At 42.7% G+C, this 20895-nt stretch overlaps 2 protein-coding genes and 1 long non-coding RNA gene across 6 annotated transcripts; all 3 read right to left on the reverse strand.

The window, feature by feature from the left end:
* Positions 1-146: 146 nt before the first annotated feature.
* bves (blood vessel epicardial substance) lies at positions 147-10326 on the reverse strand. 3 transcript variants are annotated; one of them, XM_042107658.1, is made up of 9 exons: positions 10187-10326; positions 9255-9510; positions 8376-8500; positions 5254-5441; positions 4718-4826; positions 4236-4403; positions 3828-3969; positions 1999-2047; positions 1060-1146 (listed from the first exon to the last, which is right to left on the reverse strand). In XM_042107658.1, exons 2-8 carry the CDS (start codon positions 9481-9483, stop codon positions 2013-2015), a joined length of 996 nt encoding a protein of 331 aa, XP_041963592.1. In that variant the 5' UTR covers positions 9484-9510; positions 10187-10326; the 3' UTR covers positions 1060-1146; positions 1999-2012. The 3 variants fall into 3 exon arrangements, with proteins under 3 accessions (XP_041963590.1, XP_041963591.1, XP_041963592.1); XM_042107656.1 differs by lacking the exon at positions 1999-2047 and having other exon boundaries at positions 147-1146; XM_042107657.1 differs by lacking the exon at positions 1999-2047 and having other exon boundaries at positions 147-1146; positions 9255-9507; positions 10187-10325.
* Positions 10327-10511: 185 nt separating this feature from the next.
* On the reverse strand, positions 10512-12930 carry popdc3 (popeye domain containing 3). 2 transcript variants are annotated; one of them, XM_042107661.1, is made up of 4 exons: positions 11982-12930; positions 11771-11879; positions 11610-11689; positions 10512-11054 (listed from the first exon to the last, which is right to left on the reverse strand). In XM_042107661.1, exons 1-4 carry the CDS (start codon positions 12467-12469, stop codon positions 10913-10915), a joined length of 819 nt encoding a protein of 272 aa, XP_041963595.1. In that variant the 5' UTR covers positions 12470-12930; the 3' UTR covers positions 10512-10912. The 2 variants fall into 2 exon arrangements, with proteins under 2 accessions (XP_041963595.1, XP_041963594.1); XM_042107660.1 differs by having other exon boundaries at positions 10512-11689; positions 11982-12921.
* Positions 12931-19766: 6836 nt separating this feature from the next.
* LOC121720416 lies at positions 19767-20876 on the reverse strand. The gene is made up of 2 exons (XR_006034542.1): positions 20303-20876; positions 19767-20114 (listed from the first exon to the last, which is right to left on the reverse strand). It is a non-coding gene; the product is annotated as an uncharacterized LOC121720416 (long non-coding RNA).
* Between the last annotated feature and the right edge of the window lie 19 nt (positions 20877-20895).

The raw sequence follows: 20895 nt of genomic DNA on the forward strand, positions 1-20895 counted from the left end.
CATTAATTTGCTTAAACATGTTATATGCCAAGAGCAGTGATGACACTGAGCAGGTTCACCAGACATAGACTTACAGTAAAAGTCTGCTCAGTCTAATCAGAGTGTCATTAAAATCCAAGCCCAAAAACATAGAACACAAGACAGGCTTTAGTTCAAACCAAGTTCATTTTGATGACCAAAAGCAATATTTTATTTGCATCTTGTGCTGCATTTGCCATTGCCAACTTGATTTATACTGTGTAGGAAAGCTAGAATTTGCCATACACTGCAAACACAGACACATATCTACAAATGTTTGGTGCATATAAGATGTAAATGTACTGTAAATATATTCTCCATTAGTGGTCACTGCCTTTAGCAGGTAATGTAAATTCAGGTTTCATCTACAGTTAACCCAAAGGTCAATCAAGCAAATCCACAGTAGTGAATCTGTGTAGTGGGGCACAGTACATGGCTATGTAATATACATGGCTAACAGCTCTAACCTTACGAAGTAGTGCAACGCTGTGGTCAGCTCACTGACCACTGCTAGACAGAGGGGGTGTGGTGGATCAACATGAGATCCTGACCAGACTCATACTCAGCTGCCACCTCAGTTGACCATCCTGTACAACAACTAGAGCAAAGCACCAAACATCTTCAAATCATGGATTTGACTCGGCAACACACACACACACGCGTACAGTGCACACACACATGCACACACACTAATGAGAGTGTACAAGTGTGCTGTATAAGTATGTCCTAAATGGATGAATGTACAAATGGAAATGGAGCCCCCTCCCCCCCCCCCAAAAAAAAAAAAAAAAAACACAGCACTGTCCTGAAAGGACAAGTACTCACATCTTCACACATAACAGCTAAAGAAATAAGAAACCATTTGTGTGTCCTCCGTCAGCATAAAGCACTTTCCCACACATGCTGGTTTTAAGAGGGTGAGCGATCTCTGATGTTCCTGCTCAGGCTGAGAAGAGGTGGGGTTGGTGGGGGGGTATCCTTATGACATCACTACTCATCACGCCTCCTGGTGGGAGGTACTGGGGACACGGTCTGTTCTGGAGGGGGAGTCAGACTCAAACACGTCGTCGTCCTCCATGGCTTCCTCAATAGGCTTCATCGCGGTGGCTTTCGGCATTGGAGATTTCTCTGAAAGAATGGAAGAACAGAAAGGAAAAAGCGGAATCCTTAGCATACACTTTTGTTAACACAAGTTAAAAAAGAAAAAGTATATTCTAAAGCACGAGCAAGAGGCATGCTTCATTTCTATCTCCTGGGTGTTGAGAGCCATTCATCCCTCTTTGGAGGTGCTTTGGAAAACAGATTCATTGACACTCGTGATGCAGTAGACATCAGGGCACACTGTTACAGACAGACAGGTTGCTTAAGAAACTACGTTTGTCACCTGCAGGTTTATGAGATATGAGTGCTTGCGGACCACTTCTGTTTTTCACTTCTGTATTATGTATGGGATGTAGCCCTATTTTTAATACTCAAAATGTATCAAATGAAATAAAGAACTAGGTGATATCGGTTGTAATGTGAAAATGCAACACTGGAAAATCGAACACCTGCAGTGTGTTTAAGGTGTGAATGGATAGTCTGCCGCACTGTCCAATCAAGCTGTTAATGGTGAGTTTTATTCAGACACTGGATTACACATAACGTGGCCACACATTTACACCAAACAGTGTAGGACAGTTAGGGTTTAGATTGCACTGAGGGGTTGTCATCGGCAGCTGTGGTTATAAGTGCAAGCCTTACATTATTTGTCGCACTGCCATGTCATTCCTCATGGTCACTGACCGTGTCTCTTATTGACCTCAGAGACCATGAGAAGCCATGGCAGTTCATGACAAGTCTTAATAACCACCGGCAGAGAGGAAGGTTACAGGGGATATAGTTTGTTTGTTAAATTTAGGGTTTTAAAAACAAGATCTTATAGGGGGGTGGGTTGAATGGGGGATGCTGATAGGTTGACAGAAAGAGAAAGCATCTTACACCCCCATCAGGGTTTAGGCACGATCTGAGGGGCTGGGCAGAGTCGCGGCTGGAGGGGGAACAGGAGGAGGACACAGTGTCAGAGAAACACTACAACACACACACACACACGCACACACACACATACACACACATATGTATACACACAAACACACACTGCTCGGAGAAACATTAGAACACCCACTTCTCAGAGTAACACTACAACACTCACTGCTCAGAGTAACACTACAACACCCACTGCTCAGAGTAACACCCACTGCTCAGAGAAACACTTACTGCTCAGAGAAACACTACAACACCCACTGCTCAGAGTTACACCCACTGCTCAGAGTAACACTACAACACCCACTGCTCAGAGTTACACCCACTGCTCAGAGTAACACTACAACACCCACTGCTCAAAGTAACACTACAACACCCACTGCTCAGAGTAACACCCACTGCTCAGGGTAACACTACAACACCCACTGCTCTGAGTAACACCACTGCTCAGAGTAACACTACAACACCCACTGCTCTGAGGAACACCCACTGCTCAGAGTAACACCCACTGCTCAGAGTAACACTACAACACCCACTGCTCAGAGTTACACCCACTGCTCAGAGTAACACTACAACACCCACTGCTCTGAGTCCAGTGTGCACAGCATATACAACAGCCTATACATTTGTCCTGTCTGATTTAGTCTAAGTTAATAACACTGCACAACATGAGCACCATTTGACTGTGCCGATGTTGGCATCATATTTATTTTGCAAAACATTCATACAGGGAACATATATGTTAGGACAATATTTACTTAGCATCATGTTCATACCAAGAATATATGATAGCCACCAATACAGTGACTGGTAAAATAATAAAGTGATTAATATTGACTATGCACTGAATGTAGTTGTCCATGAAAATATATTTTGTATTATTCTTGTGCAACAAAACACAGCTTTTATTAGTCATAAATAATTATATCAGAGAATTACATCATTATAACAGTAAGTAGACATTATTGGCTAACACATGTTCCCAAACTAGATGGTTTTCCTGGGGTGATTCTTGAATGAACTTAAAATGATCTGCTACATTACTATACACAAAGTACCACCTTTAGTTAGAGAAGAGATGTGCTTTTGATGTTGAAAGGCCCAAGTGACTGATTGAAAACATGTTAGAGGCACCCTTAACAAGATTTGCTCTCGGGGTCCCCCTCTGGTTGAGAAGCGCAATAATAAACAAACTAAATATGTATCTTTTGCAACAAAGTGTTCTGTTAAAGAAGGTGGCAATTCAGTACTCATCTGGTACTTATCCATTAGGTATTTTCCAATGAGCAGATACCCAGAAGACAGGTATCGTTGAAATACGCAAGCCAGCCTCTCTGAACTGTGGCACTCTTGGAGAAATATTACATACAGATAATAGGTGAAAAAGTGCAGTCAACTCCATGACCACTAGTGTTAAATGTTAGTCTAAACTAAACATCGTCATGGTTTAAAGTGAGGTGCTGAGCAGGTGTGAGAGGAAGGTGAGATTGTGGGGACTGAAGAGGTGAGATTTTGTGAGGACTGAGGAGGTGAGATTGTGGGGACTGAGGAGGTGAGATTGTGAGGACTGGGTACTGAGGTGGTGAGATTTTGTGAGGACTGGGGAGGTGAGATGGTGGGCTGATGAGGACTGATGTGAAGCAGGTGTGAGGAGGCGAGGACAGATGAGGACTGATGAGATGAGCAAATATGAGGAGGTAACATTGGAAGGACTGAGGAGGTGAAATTATGGGGACTAAGGAGGACTGATGTGTAGCAGGAGGTGAGGAGGTGAGAGTGAGACTCACGTAGTGAAGAGCCGGCGGAGCCTCCTCTCAGGATCTGGTGCAGGACGTCATCGGTGTCACCAGTGCTGGCCATGCTGTTCCTCATCTGGGTCATGGACAGCTGGGAGCACAGGCTAGGCTGCCGGTCCATCTTCTTCACCGCCTGCCAGTCAATCATCATCATCAGTATCATAATCATAATCATCATCATCATCATCATCAACAACATCCATATCTTCTTCTTCTTCTTCTTCTTCTTCTTCTTTTGCTGCTTCTTCTGCTTCTTGATCATCCTTGCATTATCACCCCCTTTCCACAGTCATCACCATCATTATCATAATCATCAGTGTATTTGTCAATGGAGAACACAACATAATATTTGATAGCAATTTCATTTTTCTGGTCATTTATTAAAAGGGTCAGACCTACCTTGTCACTAAGTGTGGGGTCATTCAGTGAGTAGAGTTTGTTTGTTATGTCCTTGCCGATAAGGTATCTGAACACCTCGTTCAGGAAGGAGTCGGACTCGAGGAAGTAAGTGAGCCTCTCTCTCGACCAGCACAGGAACTTGCAGTTCTCCTCAGCCATAATGGTCACCTGCAGACCAACAGGATACTGGTAGCAACTGATAGCAACAGTGGAAATATTAGCAGAGCTCTCTTTGCTCTTTTTTACACAGTTACTCGTACCAGTTTGAGATCAGAGGCCGTGGTTTGGCGCTGTAACCGCACAAAACAAGGACACTCATTTTTCCATTCCAATATTCAAATTCACAATCCTCATAGTGGTAATGCTCAGACAGATACAGTAGTAGACTAGCATTATTCCCCAGACTAGAGTAAGAAGCCCTACTAAAACAACACTAATAGGACAGTAGTATGCAGCACTTATTTGGTCTTCTCTGTGGTTACCTGGAACCGCTCTCCTCTGTGCATCTGGGTGGACCGGAACTCAGGGGAGTCGATGAAGGCATTGGTGTAAATGTTGTGGAGGAAATGACCACGATAGGTCACCTTCATTCTGTCTCAGACACACACACACACACACACACAGTCAGATATACATACATGCATACGTACAAACACAAATACAGCCACACAGACACAAAAGTACAGACAATGACACATACATTTAAATTAGATCCATATAAGCTTATCCACTGTAGATTCCACATATTATGCACATACAACGGTACATTCAGTATACTGTTATTGTTGTTATTATTGAATACTTATTGCATCTAGGTGACATGTGATTTCTATTTGACAAGTTTCTGAAAGAAAACACATTTCAGACACACCAAGCTGTCCAAGTCCAAGAAAACCCACTGCACATTGAACACACAGCAGTGACGCAGATGCCTGACGAAGTCATCAGGTGAACTGACAAATAATAATTAACAACTTACAATTAACAATTAACAAATAGTAATTAACAACCCACATACTTTCCCTTGAGGAGGATGCTGAGGCGTTCATCCACGGACGTCTTGTCCTCAGCTGCGTACACCTGCCCCTTCTTTAGGGTCTGGATGGTGCAGAACTGTCCCGTCAGTCTCTGGAACAGAGCCTCCCGCACATGCAGTGGCTCGAACATGCGCTTGTACACAGACCTCAGCTCCCTATCAATCTTAATCTGGGAGGAACAGAGAAGAGGCACATGAACTCTCTCACTGGCAGCTGCTGGGGGGGGATGCTTGTTCTAAGTAAGCAGGAGAGTGTTGCTGAGAGTTGAACTGATTTGAACAATACAAGTGGAAATGGCAGTTTCAATCTGAGAATGCACTTAGAAATACAGGCAAATACATCTTGTTCTTGCATTAAAATACAGTTGACAGGCCTTGAGGAAAGAACTCAGTAGCCAGTCCCTGTGCAATTGTAGCAGGGGCATTTTCATAGAATAGCCTCAAAAGAGTGAAATGTTGTTTGCAAAACAACCTCAGTGTTAAAACAGAATAATTTCAGTGGTGTGAGGTTGCACTGCATTAGATACTGTTGGGCTGCATGATTTGGGGACAATATTGTGTTTTTTTCTGACATATATTGTGATCGTGATTTGATTTGTGAGTCAAGCTTCAGATTCATATTCCAAATTTCACTTTGAGTTGGGCCACTTCTGATGAGCATGTGAGCATGTTTAATGCATGAGAAGCACTCCTGTTAGATGAGCTTCACTTTTTGTATTTTTTGTAGAATTGCAAGCTGCCCAATTAACTTGCAGAAGTGCATTTGCTCCCCCTGATGGGAGAACAGTGTTCACAAGGTGAAGCCAACAGGGAGGAGCATTCTGCACACAGGGAAACTACTGGTCCCATTCTATCATCCTGCTAAGCAGCACACTATAGACAGTCACCTATAGCTGCTGGGAGGCATCTTAAAAAATCTTCTTGCCAAGTCTAAATTTGGGCTGAGTCATATCCCTGTCTGTGCCTCTGAGGACAGGCTGTTGTCTCTTAACAAGGGGAGGCTTGCGTAACAGGGACACTGGGAGGGGGTGGAATAAAAGGTTCTCTTTTACTGGGGTAGACGGTCCTGTTTAACATCCAGCTCTGAGTCTGACCCAAAATCCCATTTAGATCCATTGATAGCTGAGGCAGCCCCCATGCAACTATTTCTCTGATTCCTCAGAGGAGTTTTTCATAGAACACACAGTGAGGCTGTTTAGTCCAGGATGTCTGAGTACTACCTTTTTTGGTTTGGTTTGGAAGGCGTCATTTCTTATCATGGTTTGAATTGAAATGAGAGAAAGTGCTGGGTTTTTTCTTCTTCAAACATTTTCAGCACAAAATGTGCAATCTAGTCTACATCTACTGTCAGTTGGTCTACAGAGAGGGCAGACGCCATCATGACAAGGGTCCTGAGCTACATTATAAATGCTTCTTTAATTCTGAGAGCAGATATGCTTGTTTTTTTTTTATCCTAATGTCATCCTAGTCATTTTTGGGAAACAGGAAACATGCGAGATCCCCTATCCATCAGCTAAAATATGCTAGTCATGGTATAACTAGAAATAATCTTATCTCGATTCAATTAAATGTTCCACCTTCTGCACTAAGAAAGCCTGGTTGGAAAAAATGGATATGGACGCTTCAATGTTAGATCTCCAAGCAATAAGTCCTTTGTTATTAATGCGCTCATTTCTGAACTTAAACTTGACTGCATGTTTTTGACTGAAACTTAAGTTAAAAGTAGCAGTCCCTCTGTCCTCATTGAGACATCCCCCAATGCTATAGTTTTGAACACTCTACCAGGAATGGAAAAAAGGTGGTGGGACTGCCTCTATATTTTCCGATGCCCTAAATTGTAGAAATATTACTCTTGGTGACTTCCACTCCTTTGGACATCATGCTCTACTCCTGCAATCCCAACCTCTTGTGCTTGGGGTACAAGTCTTTCCTTCTAAAGAAAAGTAACCTGGATCCTTAGTGCTAAATAAATCTTCCTGGCGAAAGATCTTAGTGTGCTCCTAGATCCTGACTTAAATTTTGAATCTCACATCAGTAACATCACTAAAAATGCGTTTTACCACCTTAGAAAATGTTGCAACCGTTTCTTTCTCAGACAGACATTGAGAGACTTATGCATGCTTTTATGACTAGCGGGTTAGATCACTCTTTAGATCACTGTAACGCTCCTCAGTATGTGCACTAACCAAAACCAAAAGGAGAGTGCACATCCACAGTGCACTAACCAAAAGAAGAGTGCACATCCACAGTGCACTAACCAAAACCAAAAGGAGAGTGAACATCCACAGTGCACTAACCAAAAGGAGAGTGCACATCCACAGTGCACTAACTAAAACCAAAAGGAGAGTGCACATCCACAGTGCACTAACCAAAACCAAAAGGAGAGTGCACATCCACAGTGCACTAACCAAAAGGAGAGTGCACATCCACAGTGCACTAACCAAAACCAAAACGAGAGTGCACATCCACAGTGCACTAACTAAAACGAGAGTGCACATCCACAGTGCACTAACCAAAACCAAAAGGAGAGTGCACATCCACACTGGTCTCCTAGTCATTCCCGAGGTGAGAACAAAGAAATATTTGGAGGCAGCATTTAGTGTCTAGGTCCCTGCCTCTGGAACCCCCTACCACAGGAACTTAGAACATTCTTGTGTCAATCTGTTAATGTTTTCAAGAAAAATCTCAATACATAGCTCTTTAACCTAGAATTCCCCTGATATACTCCTACCTGCCCTCTTAATCCCTTGTTATTTCAATTACTGATATGAGCTTATTACTAACAAAATTATTATCATTCTATATGGTTCCATGTAGGAATGCTTGCACATGTATATATGAGTGCATTCTGTATGGTATGTTACCTTGGTATGGTATGTTACTTCCATATGTGTATGTACAGTATATGTTTGTATGATAATTGTATAGTCTTTGCTTTGCTTTGTTCCCCCGGCATTTGATTGATTAATTAGATATCACTAGATGTCATTATTTTGTCATGAGTGCAGCTTGGAACAGCTTCTTAGTTCATCTTCAAAGCTAACACCCCAGCCACACTCTGAACAGAAGGGACAGAAAGAGAAGAGAGACTAGTACAAACTCACAGGTCTGCGTTTGTACATGAGGAAGAAAAAGTGCATGAAGTTGACCACGAGGAAGACTATGTTCCAGCCCATAATGTCCAAGGTGCATCGGTAGAGCGTTGCCCAGGCGATGAAGAAACTACACCCTGGGGAAGGGAAGGGAAGCAAGCAGACGATAAACGTCAGGTTGATATTCAGCACCCTACTAGCAACATCCTCCTGCCTCAATGCAATCTAATTAATGAAATCATCAGTTCCAGCTCATTCAGAGCAGGGAATGAGAACAGAGGGTCAAACTCTAGTCTGAACAACATTTGAAATAAAGGATGTAATTATTCAATTTGTCCTACACTGTACAGTGATGTATTGAGTAACAGTATGTACAATGCAGCAGCCACATTAGTGCATTATACTTTCATTGGCCCAAAGTCAGGGTTACGAGTAATGATTCAGGTTATGTGAATAGTAATTCAGTGTGTTGTGACAAGTGCAGCACACTTATCATTTCTGTGTTCAAATTATATATTTACTGATTAATCTGTTTTCTTTTCTTTTTCTGGTTAGTTAATTGAATTTTCTCTTGAATTTCCCCTTGGGGATCAATAAAGTATCTATCTATCTCTATCTATCTATCGAATTTGTGTTTAATTGTAGTAGTAATCTTGTGTGTGGGAAAAGTCTCTAATAAGTAGTTACAAGTTGTATCTTCAACTACCAACTAATGGTCACTCCAGACATATCAGTGTAGTGTCATTTGTTGAAGTTCCCTTGTCTGTACTTGGATGAAGCAAAAGACTTGCGGGTATCTCCCACCAAGCTGTCAACAGATCAAGTTGGCACCATGACCATGAGCAAATGAACACACAAGCCGATAACCGACAGAGGGCAGTACACACATACCTGCCATTAACAGAAGTCTCAGGAAAATCATGTGCAGTCCAAGAGTAGTCGGGATAACCAGACCTGCGAGCAGACACAGGTTTCCCAGGTGGAACAGCAGGTGATGGGCTTCCTCCCATTGCTGACATGACGTTATGTTTGACTGTGATGCGTCTAACTGTGGCACATCCGAAAACAACGGAGCCAAGGTCGTGTAGAAGTCTGTGGTTAAGTCTGGTGTGGTCGACATCCTGTACTGCACTCACCAGGTAGGCTGCTGGAGAGAAAATTGGCAGTGGTTGGGAGAAGCCAACGACGAGTTGTCTGAGTTGGGAACAGTTGAATACACTTGCCGGCCCCATCAGTGTATTGAGTTCATTGAATAGGCTGAACACCATGAACTAGCCTATGTCTGTGCGCACCTAACAATTATAGACTGGCTTTTCATCATGTTAGTGACTAAGGCATTGGCTACTAAATAATTTATCAGAATCGGTTTAAACATTTCAGATATACGCTCGCTATAGCATTTCACCACACAGAAATAACGGCGATGAATCAATCAATAACAGGGCAGCCTACCCCGACTGACTGAATCAATTGCACGAACATAAACTTCATATTGAGTCTGAATGGTGTCATTCTCATTGATTCACTTTTAAAACAGAAAACGTAGAAAACAGAAAGGTAATTCTCCAAAACTATTGTAAGTCTATGAGGTGTGATGTCATAAATAGACTGACATTGGGCTAGTAACCTATGTCTTATCACATTGCGTTTTCTGTTATCAATAGCCAAAGCGTATAGGCCTATAACAGACTGTTGTAGCAGTTAACACAATGAAGTTTGTTTACATGCGAAAATAATCTGATAGCAACGGAAGGCGTACGAATAAAATGCTTAATATTACAACGTCGTAACTTAAGTTTAAACAGAGTGTGAAGGCAACTTACCACACCAATAGCGTGAGAAGTCGATGGAAATTCCGTGTATGCCTGTCGTGATTTGGGGGCAAGAAAAACAATGGTCGCCTATCGTGTAGCTATAAATGTAAGTCAGTGAGAAGTGGGGGACTGCACAGTGTGAGTAGCGCATTCCATGGGGCTGACAGGCATTGACTAAAATGGGCAAGAAGCGAGGGGACAGCAGACAACACCGCCTCTCCTCTGCGCGCATGTATTGAGAGGTCCTACCACTAGATTGCGCAAAATCACCAAAACGTAAACCACCGAAACGAACTCGCTGTGCGCCACACATAATAATAAATAATGGGGGGAGAAAATGCACACTTCCATAGGCTTTACTGTGTTTCTTTATTACAGTTGTACACTTTGTTCAATCTTGTTTGCCCAATCCCCCCCCCCCCCCCCCCCTCCCACACACACACACTTTTACATGTACATACTTTTACATTTACAATAGCAACCTACGCTTGTTCTCGTCTGTCAAATCCATACATTGTATAAATTAGGTCAAAACGGACCAGACATGAACTCGGTATATTTTTTAACACATTGCAAATCTGGATGGTTTATTTAGTTATTTTTTTCGAACCCGACAAAATCTGGTCACTCTGGATGCCCCTGTCCGTAGCATGTAGTCTGGGATGCCGTCTCTGACTCCCTCATTTGGCTACTGTCTCCAATTGTTGTCGGAATGGTGTAGTGCGCGCTGCCGGATCAGCACCGCGGCCAGCGACATAGAGACGAGGGTATCCGGACCTCGTCACCACAGCTGGATGAAAGTCGTCTGGTCTCCCGTTGCCTACTTTTAGCTGTTGAATGCTCGAATAAGACCATGCTTTGTGGAGAGGTGGTATCTCTACAAAAAATAATGTAATAAAATGTCATGCACAATCCTGATTATATCGGCTTGGCTGTTTTAAGGCTGCGGTTTTTGGCACAGGTATGGTGAGAACATCAGGCTACTTCTCACATCAGCAATAATCACTCACAACAATATATGCCAACAGGGTAGTAGGGCTTTGTCCAGCAGCCTTATTTTGTGTTCGACTGAAGTAACATGTGTGCCCTTGTTTTGAACAGATTATATGCCGGTGCGGTACAGTTTTTACAATTGCATTTGGCGCAATCAAGACAATGCAGTGTGCAATATAATCTCATCAAAACAAGAAACGTAGAACTGTCCTCATTGGAGGATCACGGGACACTTTCATTGGGCATGGTCCCTTTACTCTTTTCCGGGACTTGGGCCGGGGCATCTGTCTTTTCTAATTCTGGCACGGGCACGTGACAGAAACTTGGTAACCGGAGATCATATCGGAACCCGTGGCTGTCGAATGCTTTGTCGTTAAGCGAGTAGAGCTTATCTGCTATATCATTCCGAACAAGCAGCGCAAAGATCTTCGCAATGTACCGATGTTTGGCAAAGAGGAGATACAGTTTCTTCCGTCTCCAGGCCACATACTTGCAGCAGTTGTCGGCTCGCAGCGTCACCTAGAACCATAAATAAAGTTTGTTCTGCGTTACCAGTGAACATGCGTAAACACACATGTTTATCTGTAAAATTTCGCCTACCTGAAACACTCCCTCCTCGGAAGGTCTGAGGGAATCCCACTCGGGTGAATCAAGGAACTGGAAGGGGTAGATGTAGTGTAGAAACTCTCCGTTTACCGTCACCCGAATCCTGGAAAAGATTAATGGTTACATGATATTCTGTCCCGTTACTAAACATACCACGTTGCGTCGTAGGCTAAGACTGAAATAGATTTCTCAATTGGTTACGCACCTGCCGGACAACAGAACGGATAGTTTGTCGATGGCAGTTTTACCCTCCATAGCAAAATAATGGTCCTTTTCAATAGTATGAATATCCCCTTCACAACAAGATACGATTTTGCCATACTGAGTGAGCGACACGCCCAGTTTCTTGAACATAAAGTTGTACAAATCCTGGAACTCCTTGTCGAATGTGACATTCCGAAGGCGATACGAAACATGCACAAGTTGAGCCACAGACACCACAAACAGAGCAAACGTCCAGGAGAACGTGTCCGTCGTGCAGACGTCCGACCATGCCCAGATTGTGGAGCAAAAGAATCCAAACATCAGAAAGGTAAACATATACAACAGTCCATAGAAACCGCTTCCTCCCATGAAACCCAGAAATAATAAAATGTGGGCCAGATGAAATATGGATCCTTCTGGATTTTCTCTCCATTTGGAACACACGGTCCAAGTCAAGTTACTCTGGACGTCATGAATAGACGACTCCATGATGATTCACTTTGTAATTAGCCGGAGGGTTTAGAAAATTAAAACAGAGTTTTTAACTGTTCTCACATAGTTCGTCAAAATGTCAGTGAACAGATTAAAATAAACTTGAAGAGCATTTATATCCCACCCGAAAAGGTACGAACTGTCAGTTTTGATTCTTATCTCCTCTTGGGATCGGATATGTTGGGTTGGCGAACGCGTCCTCAAGGTCCCAGTGTCCGACCACACACGTGTGACAGTCAGAGAGAACCCCTACCCTATCACCGATTCCAGGGACACATGAAAAATACGACTTCATCAGACGTGTCCGGTATGGTTACTCTAGAAAGATTGCAAGACACTGCGCCTCTCATCCCAGATAAATCAGGCACAGTAGTCAGAAGCTATCCCACCATACTGCATGTAGGTGACAGGATATGGCTTAAGAAATACAGGAAACGCTAGAGGTGCATACATGTATTATATTACTAGCATTAATAAATGGTCTTCAATTTCACATTTTGATTTTGATAACAAGAGAATGAGTAAGCTCTTACCCCTTCAAGGTTATCACAAGATTCGAGTGGTTTATAGTGGTTTGACACCCTTTGTCTCCCAGAGTGTGACACATGCACCAGAGGCCTTGGCCACTGATGAATAATCCTGACAATTTGAGGATGACGCACAGACATGGAGTGCTTGTAAGAGAAGCCTTTAAAGCTTTTAGAGCTTCAGAGCTAAGGATGCAGAGTTTCTCTGCACCCCTAAAGGTGTCAAGGTGAGAGGAACGAACAGACAGACCCGGATGGTGTAATGAAGAAAAACAACATTAGCAGTGGAGGTAAAAAGGGGTAGCATGTGTTTCACACCTCCACCTGTTTCTTCCTCCGGAGGACATGACTGTGCCTGTGTCCTCTGGCAGAGAGTGGTGGTCTTGCTGGTCCAAAATAGCAGACACAGCCCCCTGACACATCTACCTGCCAGGTGAAGGTGACCTTGACACACTGAAGGGACTCAGGGAGTACTCCACCGGAGTGAGAGATTGAGGACAAATGTTTCCACACTTGCCTTGGGGGTCCAGCGCAGAGCCAGAAAGCGTGAAAATAAGATCCACCACATTCTTTTGAGTTGTACCGCAGGTCCAGGGCTGGGAGTTTTTCTGCCTTTCTTTTTTTCCCCCCAGTAGCCTCTCAGGTTTATATTTTTTTGAGGGTGACTTGCATCATTGTTGCAAGACAGGCTGTCAGTCTTGGTCCTGCAGGCACCACATAAAGTGGAGCTGTGTAAAAAAAAAAAAAAAAAGTAGATCTGAGGAGGTGAACCAGTGGTACCCTGTCTCTCTTCACATGAATCCACAGAAGACATTGGACACGCTCCAACGGACCGTAGGTTTCTCTAGCCCTCCTGTTGTGTTCGTTTTCTGTTCCCTAGTTTTGTGTTTCCGATTAAAAATGGCCGCTGCATTATGACTTGTTATAATTCCATAGTAACACATATATTATCATCTAATGTTGTGATCAACTTATGTTCTATTGGATATTACCAGTTTTGAACTTCCATTTGCTAATTATGGCCTGCAGGCCTCATAGACCTGAGCTCATGCAAGTCAGAAAGGGGAAGATTCTACTGGGGAAAGGTTCCAGTGGGGGCTGCATAAAAGCAAAGAGGGAAGGGGGGGGGGGGGGGGGGGTGGTGAATGTGTGAATTTACAGAAGCACAGATACAGTCCATCTGACCAACAGATATGTTCCTGGACTCAATTTTATACCCTGACCTTTTTCTCACCCATTAATTTCTAATGGCCGGTCATTTTTGACCGGGAACACAATGGGTGTTCTAAAGTTAAATAAAACACTGAAATTGTTATGAAAATTATCAACATTTGCTTTGTGTGTTCAGATGCCCTGTGTTAACAAAGTCATGGAGCTTCATGATAGTCAGAATAAATTAACAACTATTTTGAGAGAAAAGAATTGTCAATCGGACAAATTTGACCGCAAACACAACAGGAGGGCTAGCACATCCTCATAAACAAAACATTAAAGATTATCTCCTTTCCAGCACTTTCCAAAAAAAAAGCTTATACTTTAGCCATTTGTGTAGCTCTCTTACACAGTGTCTAGATGTTCTGCTACAATCTTTTCCTTCCTGAAATAGTTCTTCAAGGCTCCTTTGACCATTAAAGACCATTAAAGGGCTCCTGTGACTGTTACTATGTGACTACTGAATAATATGCCATAGGTTCCAGGTAGAACTTTGAAATGTTCTATGAGGAGAATAACCAAATCCTGTTATGTGCAAACATAAATCGGATAATCAGATACCTCAGCTAAGTCATGAAATTTAGAAACAACTATATCCTCAAATGACTTGGTGTCAAAGTTTGTTGATGAACTGCAGTGTTAGTAACTGCTGCAAAGACTATATGACTACTATTTATGCCACAGCTGCTGGAAATCCAACAGCTAAATATAGAGCTGGGTCTGTAGAAGTCATTTCCATTTGTGTGTTAATAAAATCCAATAATTTGACAGCAGTAGGGAAATGTAGAAAGCATCTGTGCAACCTATTTGCATATTTTATCTTTAATTTGTCCTTGTATAATACATCCAGTTAAGGTTATTAAATCTGGACCTCTGTTACCAGTATTGAACCATATGTTTGTGTGTGTGTGTGTGTGTGTGTGTGTGTGTGTGTGTGTGTTGTGTGTGTCAGGAGGGTGCAGAGATGCCCCTTTGCCAGATGGGAAACAGTGTTCCTCATTAATCAATGTATTGTGTTTGGGGGTCACAAATGACCTTTACTGGAGTGAGGAAAGAGAGAGGGGGGGGGGGGTCTTGCCATCCCTTCATCCTGAAGCTTCAAGACAGAAGGAGTAAAAAGGAAGAGCTCATCTCCTCCATGGACATCTACATGCTAGAGTGCTAGGCTGACAAGGTTTCTAGATCTAGCAATTGACCATTATGAACATTGTTCTTGTCTAGGTGTAACTGATCTAGATATCAGGATGCCCGACCCCATTAGGATTCTAGAATGTTGAATATAATGGTGAAATGTGTAACACATTGGCTCGAGATACTGTATGTAGTGAAGTTCACCCACATCAACAAAAACAATGTGTTAACTGACTGAAATTATGTGCAGCTTTAAACTATACTATTCAGGAATCAGACGTGCCCGGTATGGTTACTCTAGAAAGATTGCGAGACACTGCGCCTCTCATCACGGATAAATCAGGCACAGTAGTCAGAAGCTATCCCACCATACGGCATATAGGTGATAGGATATGGCATAAGAAATACAGGAAACACTAGAGGTGCATAAATAAATGTCTTATAGCATTAACCTTTAAACACTGTTCGTTGCTACCCCCTTAATTTACTGTTCTCGGTCAAATTTGACCGTACAGTTTTAATTGCTCTTATTTTAACATAAATTAAAAATGTACACTATAACAATAGTAATAATAATATTTTTTATGTATATATTTTTAAGATTTGTTGCCTCAATGGATGTTGGTATGGTAGTCAGGGCACATACTCAACCATAGCGCTGGCATTTTGTAAAACTTCATGAAGCACACTCATGCACTTCACACAAACAGGTGCCCCTCTTCCATCCTTCCATCCACTGTTCATCACAGCCACAGGGTGCCTCACTAATGCATCGCCTTTCCATGGGGGCCCTCATACAGGGGTCAACCTGACCTAAGGGTCCCTCATACAGCTCTTACTTTGAGCACACTTCCGTTAGCATCACAGCAAGCCCTTTCACACCTGGCATTATATAGCAACAGGAGAAAGCAGTCACCCCACCTGGCCTCAAACCCCAGTACAACACCTGCACTCTGATTTTATTTGTAGAGCGCTTTATCATTTCTTTAATAATTTTTGACCATAAACAAAAAAAGTGTGACCAAGTTGAATAAATCACTCAAAATTCAAATGCCTTTTGTGAAGGATATCATAAGGTCTTGAGGCAATCTGATGAAAAATGGCATATTTATGGTACAGGGAATGTGTAAATCGGTCATTTTTGACCAGAACAGTGTTAGAAGGTTAATAAATGATCTTCCATTTCACATCCCAACACACAACACATGCAAGAGAATGATTGAGCTCTTACCCCTTCAAGGTTATCACAAGATTCGAGTGGTTTATAGAGGTTTGGCACCCTTTCCCCACAGATACATCAACAGTTTCATGTGAAGTGGCTTTATAAGCTCATGTGTGATTAAAGAGGAAAGAAGCCTCACGGGGCCTACAACAACAATGAGCTAGCACTTCATAATCAACTCCTTACCACACACCTGCTCCCGCAGCTGCTTATGGCCTCTCTCCTTAAGGGGAACCAAGGGAGGGTGCCAACGATGTCTCTGATTAAAGACAACCTGAGTGGGTCGGGAGAGAATCATTGTCACTGGCTGTTCCCCTCATCCCGTGTGTACACAGTGGAGATGCCCGCACACTGTTTCTATAAGCTCCCAGAGTGGTTTAACACAACGTTTTGACCAGAGGTCTTCGTCAGGTATTTTTCAATTGTTGGCTAAGCCTTATACCCAGCACCTGTTTAGATTTTGCAGATGTGCGTGCACTCCACTCTCTGACCACAGTGGAGATGCCCCCATATCCACGAGCATATTGATGAGGACAGCCTCTCCACCTTGCTGCACTCCCACTGACAGAGGAAGCAGCAGCCTGTTCAGGTGGAGTTGAGGACAGGCGGGGACAAGGGACTGAGTGTGCGTGTGTGTTGTAAACGTGTGGGACGAGGGACTGAGTGTGTGTGTGTGTGTGTGTGTGTATGTTTTGTAGACAGAAGGTTTGATGTATGGTATGAGTGATCTGGGTCTTGCTGAAACCACAATATACAAAGCATCATTCTCAGAGAAGGATATATTTCTGTGGTAGATATACATAGTAGTATATTATGCCCTCTGATGACAATGATGGAGTGCTAGATAAGTGGGTAGTGTTTTTAACCATACCGCAACACAGTCAGATTTAGGTCTTTTTGACACAATTAGGACAGTAGCCTGAATTGTTATGGTAATGTGTGGATCTAGCTATGAGTATATTACTTGTCTGTGTGTGAGACACCAGAGGCTGTCTATGAATGATGGAATCATTGGCTATCTATGAATGGGTGTATCATTCATCTTGAGACAGTCCAGACCCAAAGGCCAGGCAGCCTAAGCATGGCACACAAACTCATTAAAAGGGTGCACTGACTGACAGCCATAATCTCCAGCAGACAGACCTGAATGGAGTGGGAAAAGTATGGTGGGAATGTCTCAGACCTAGAGTTATACAAGGAATTTCTTTACAAAACACTCAAAAGGTAAGGCCAAAAAAAATGTCATTCAGCATGCATGTATTCACCAAGCACATGGCACAAGAGACTGTGAGGGAAGACAGAGAGCTCCACACGTACATCCATCCTCATTTTCTCTGAGTTGCAGAAGCTCAGATAATGAGAATATCAACCATCCATACCTTCCGTCTGCACTCCCAACGGTCACCTGTGTGTCTGTCAAAGCCGAGGGCCAGAGTAGCACGCAGCTCTGCAGGCAGGGACACAGGGGAAAAGAGTGTCTGGCCATGTGCCAGAGCGACCTTTCCTTATCTCTCCGCCTGCCTGGGGAATGGGCATAGAAAGCAGGACCAGTCTCTGCTCATACCACACACATATTGAGAGTTGACGAGATGGGCCATTTCTGTCAGACGGATCTATGTAAGAGACTTGGAGACACGTTTTTTGCTGCTCAGATGTCTAGGTTTTTGCCGTTTTTCTTCTGGAATAATATGGTGCGCAGAACACATTAAAGCAAAGGCACCGTGTGAGTGTAGGCTACCCATATTAATGCTTTCTCAGGCTTTAGAAACAACCTGAAGAGCCTCCTTAACAACCACAAGGGCTCCCATTGTGTGGGATTATTAGCTGTTTAAATATCTGTCGCCAGGCAGAAAGAGCAAAGACTCCGGTCTTCTGCAGCCTCTCCATGCTTCTGCCCCCACCTTCAAGTGGGACACAGATCACACCCCCCGTCCACACCACTCTGATCTCAGACGTTCGCTTCAGTCAAGCTGATGACGAACGCTTTAATGAAGCAGGGAATCAAAGACACACACACAGACACATGTCCGTCCAGAGGGTTCAGTGGGTTTAGTCACAGTCACTGTTTCAATTAAGAGTGCAGGGGGGGGGGGGGGGCAGAGTGAGGTCGGTCAGCCATGTGTGTCTCTGGCAGCCCTCATCACTCTATGCTCAGCTATATTTCAACAGGCTTGTATGGGGATCAAGACCAGAGCCCCTTATGCACTGACGCAGGGGCCGATGCACAAACACCTGCATCAGTACATAAGGGACTTGTGGCTGAAAACAGACTGATTCAATTTATTTACGTTCCTGAACGCTCAAGCCAGGGACAATACCAGACAGCATGCCTAATAAAAACATACATGCAATTCCTATATAATATAATCCCATATATTCAATTATTTTGATAACACAAGACATACTTCAGCGCGCCGAGATGTCTCTAGTCCTGCAGTTGCATAGTGTGCCACCTTGTGGCCAAAGTTCAAACCTACACTTCACTTTCACTAAAGGAAACTTTCATTATTGAGTACAGCTATGACATATTACTACAATAGGTAAAAAATGTGCCGCACACTCTGGCTCTATATGACAAGTCTTTACTCAACTATGTTTCGGCCTATCACCTTATACACTTGTCATATGGAGCCAGAGTGTGCGGCACTTTTTTACCATTTGAACTTATTGCCAGTGGCTAGCACCTCCCTAAAAACAGTTGTGCGTTACTAATACTTTTCATATTACTACAATAGACCTCTGAAGTTCGCCTACAAAAAAGCTACTATCTTTGCACATATAAGGCAATCCGGTATCTTGCGATTTTTGCTATGGGAAAATAACATGGGGATTTTTAATTATTGTAGGCCTACCTGTAAAACTCTTGCGGGATGAGGAAAATTGAAATGCAGATGTTTGGCTCTCTTTTGTCCTCTGCCTTCAAGTGTGTACTTTGAGTGTGATCTTCGGTACGTTACAAACACCTGGATCTACTTATATGGGCTAAGATGGCAGCTTTGGTTCCTTTTTGTAGGCGAACTTCAGAGGTCTACATAACAGTAGGCTTCGGTATAATGATAAGCAAATTGAGTATTTGCTCACTGGTTACATCCCAATGTCAGGGTGTAATGTAATATAACTATCTTTTTACTTTCAGTGTTTAGGGAAACATTCTCATTTGAGTAATTTGGAAGTTTATTTATATTTCAGTAGGATTTTTCAGTTATCATAATGGTGGAAAATTTATTTTTATTATCATTATTATTATAAAACACTGACCAAAGTCTTAAGCAATAGATACATAAAAGAATACAGTATGGGCAAATAAGCATGGCATCACGGACTTATATGCAGTTAAAGATATTGTCCATGATTATAGTAAAACGCTGTTGACATTTGAGCTTAACAGCCAATCAAATGATACCCCTCTCCTCCATGCCCTAGAAGTACTGTTTTGATTGGCTGGTATAATGAATGGCCACATTTACAGAAGCAGATTGGACTTGAATCTTCATCTTCATCACCCTCAGCACTGCTCATCATTACCAGTCCAGTCAGGTAACATCCTGAGCTGATGAAGGGACAAGAAAGTTGTGTTCCAAAAGGGGAAAAGACCACAAGAAGAGACTACAGTCGTTATATATGACAGGACAAAATATGTCTTACAACAAGTCACTCTTTTAACATTGTTTTAAATGTTACACATTCTTTCACAGTAATTACAAAGCTCTTGCCATGATTACCATTTAGATGATTTACCTTTACCAGTAGATGCAGTCTTGCAGTAAGAAAACGAATAAGAAAATGAATAAGAAAAACAAATGATGCACTTCTTATCCTCAGTACCCTGCCACTCTCCCACACAAACATACAAGTTAATCCTCGACAATGACAATTAGGCTACTTAAAGTTGAGTTTGCATAATAATGGTGCACTTCACTTGGCCATGTTGCCACTTAAGCGATTGTAACTAAGGAAACAGCCATCTTAAAAACCTTTTTGGTTGGCCTTTGGGTTGTAAAACATTTGATTTCATATTGTGTCTGTTTTGGCAACTTCCTCTCTTGTAAACTCCAGGGCTATTCACTTCTCCTCAGAACGGTACTTACTGATACAATGTAAGGACCATCACTAATGGTACCGATCCAGCACGACACGACATACGCATGGGGTCGCGCTGCCTCCCCTCGTTCAGTCGTGTGTGGGCGTTTCGTTTAAAATGTCAGTTACCAGCTCATATTCAGTTCGTTTTAACGTATCTTAAGTGTTTTTGCACAAATGGACCACAATTTTAGGCATGTACTTAACAGTATACAACACATTAATAGCCTAAACAAACTATGCAAGCCATT

This window comes from Alosa sapidissima, chromosome 10, assembly GCF_018492685.1.
Source record: "Alosa sapidissima isolate fAloSap1 chromosome 10, fAloSap1.pri, whole genome shotgun sequence".
NCBI classification, from domain to species: Eukaryota; Metazoa; Chordata; class Actinopteri; order Clupeiformes; family Clupeidae; genus Alosa; species Alosa sapidissima.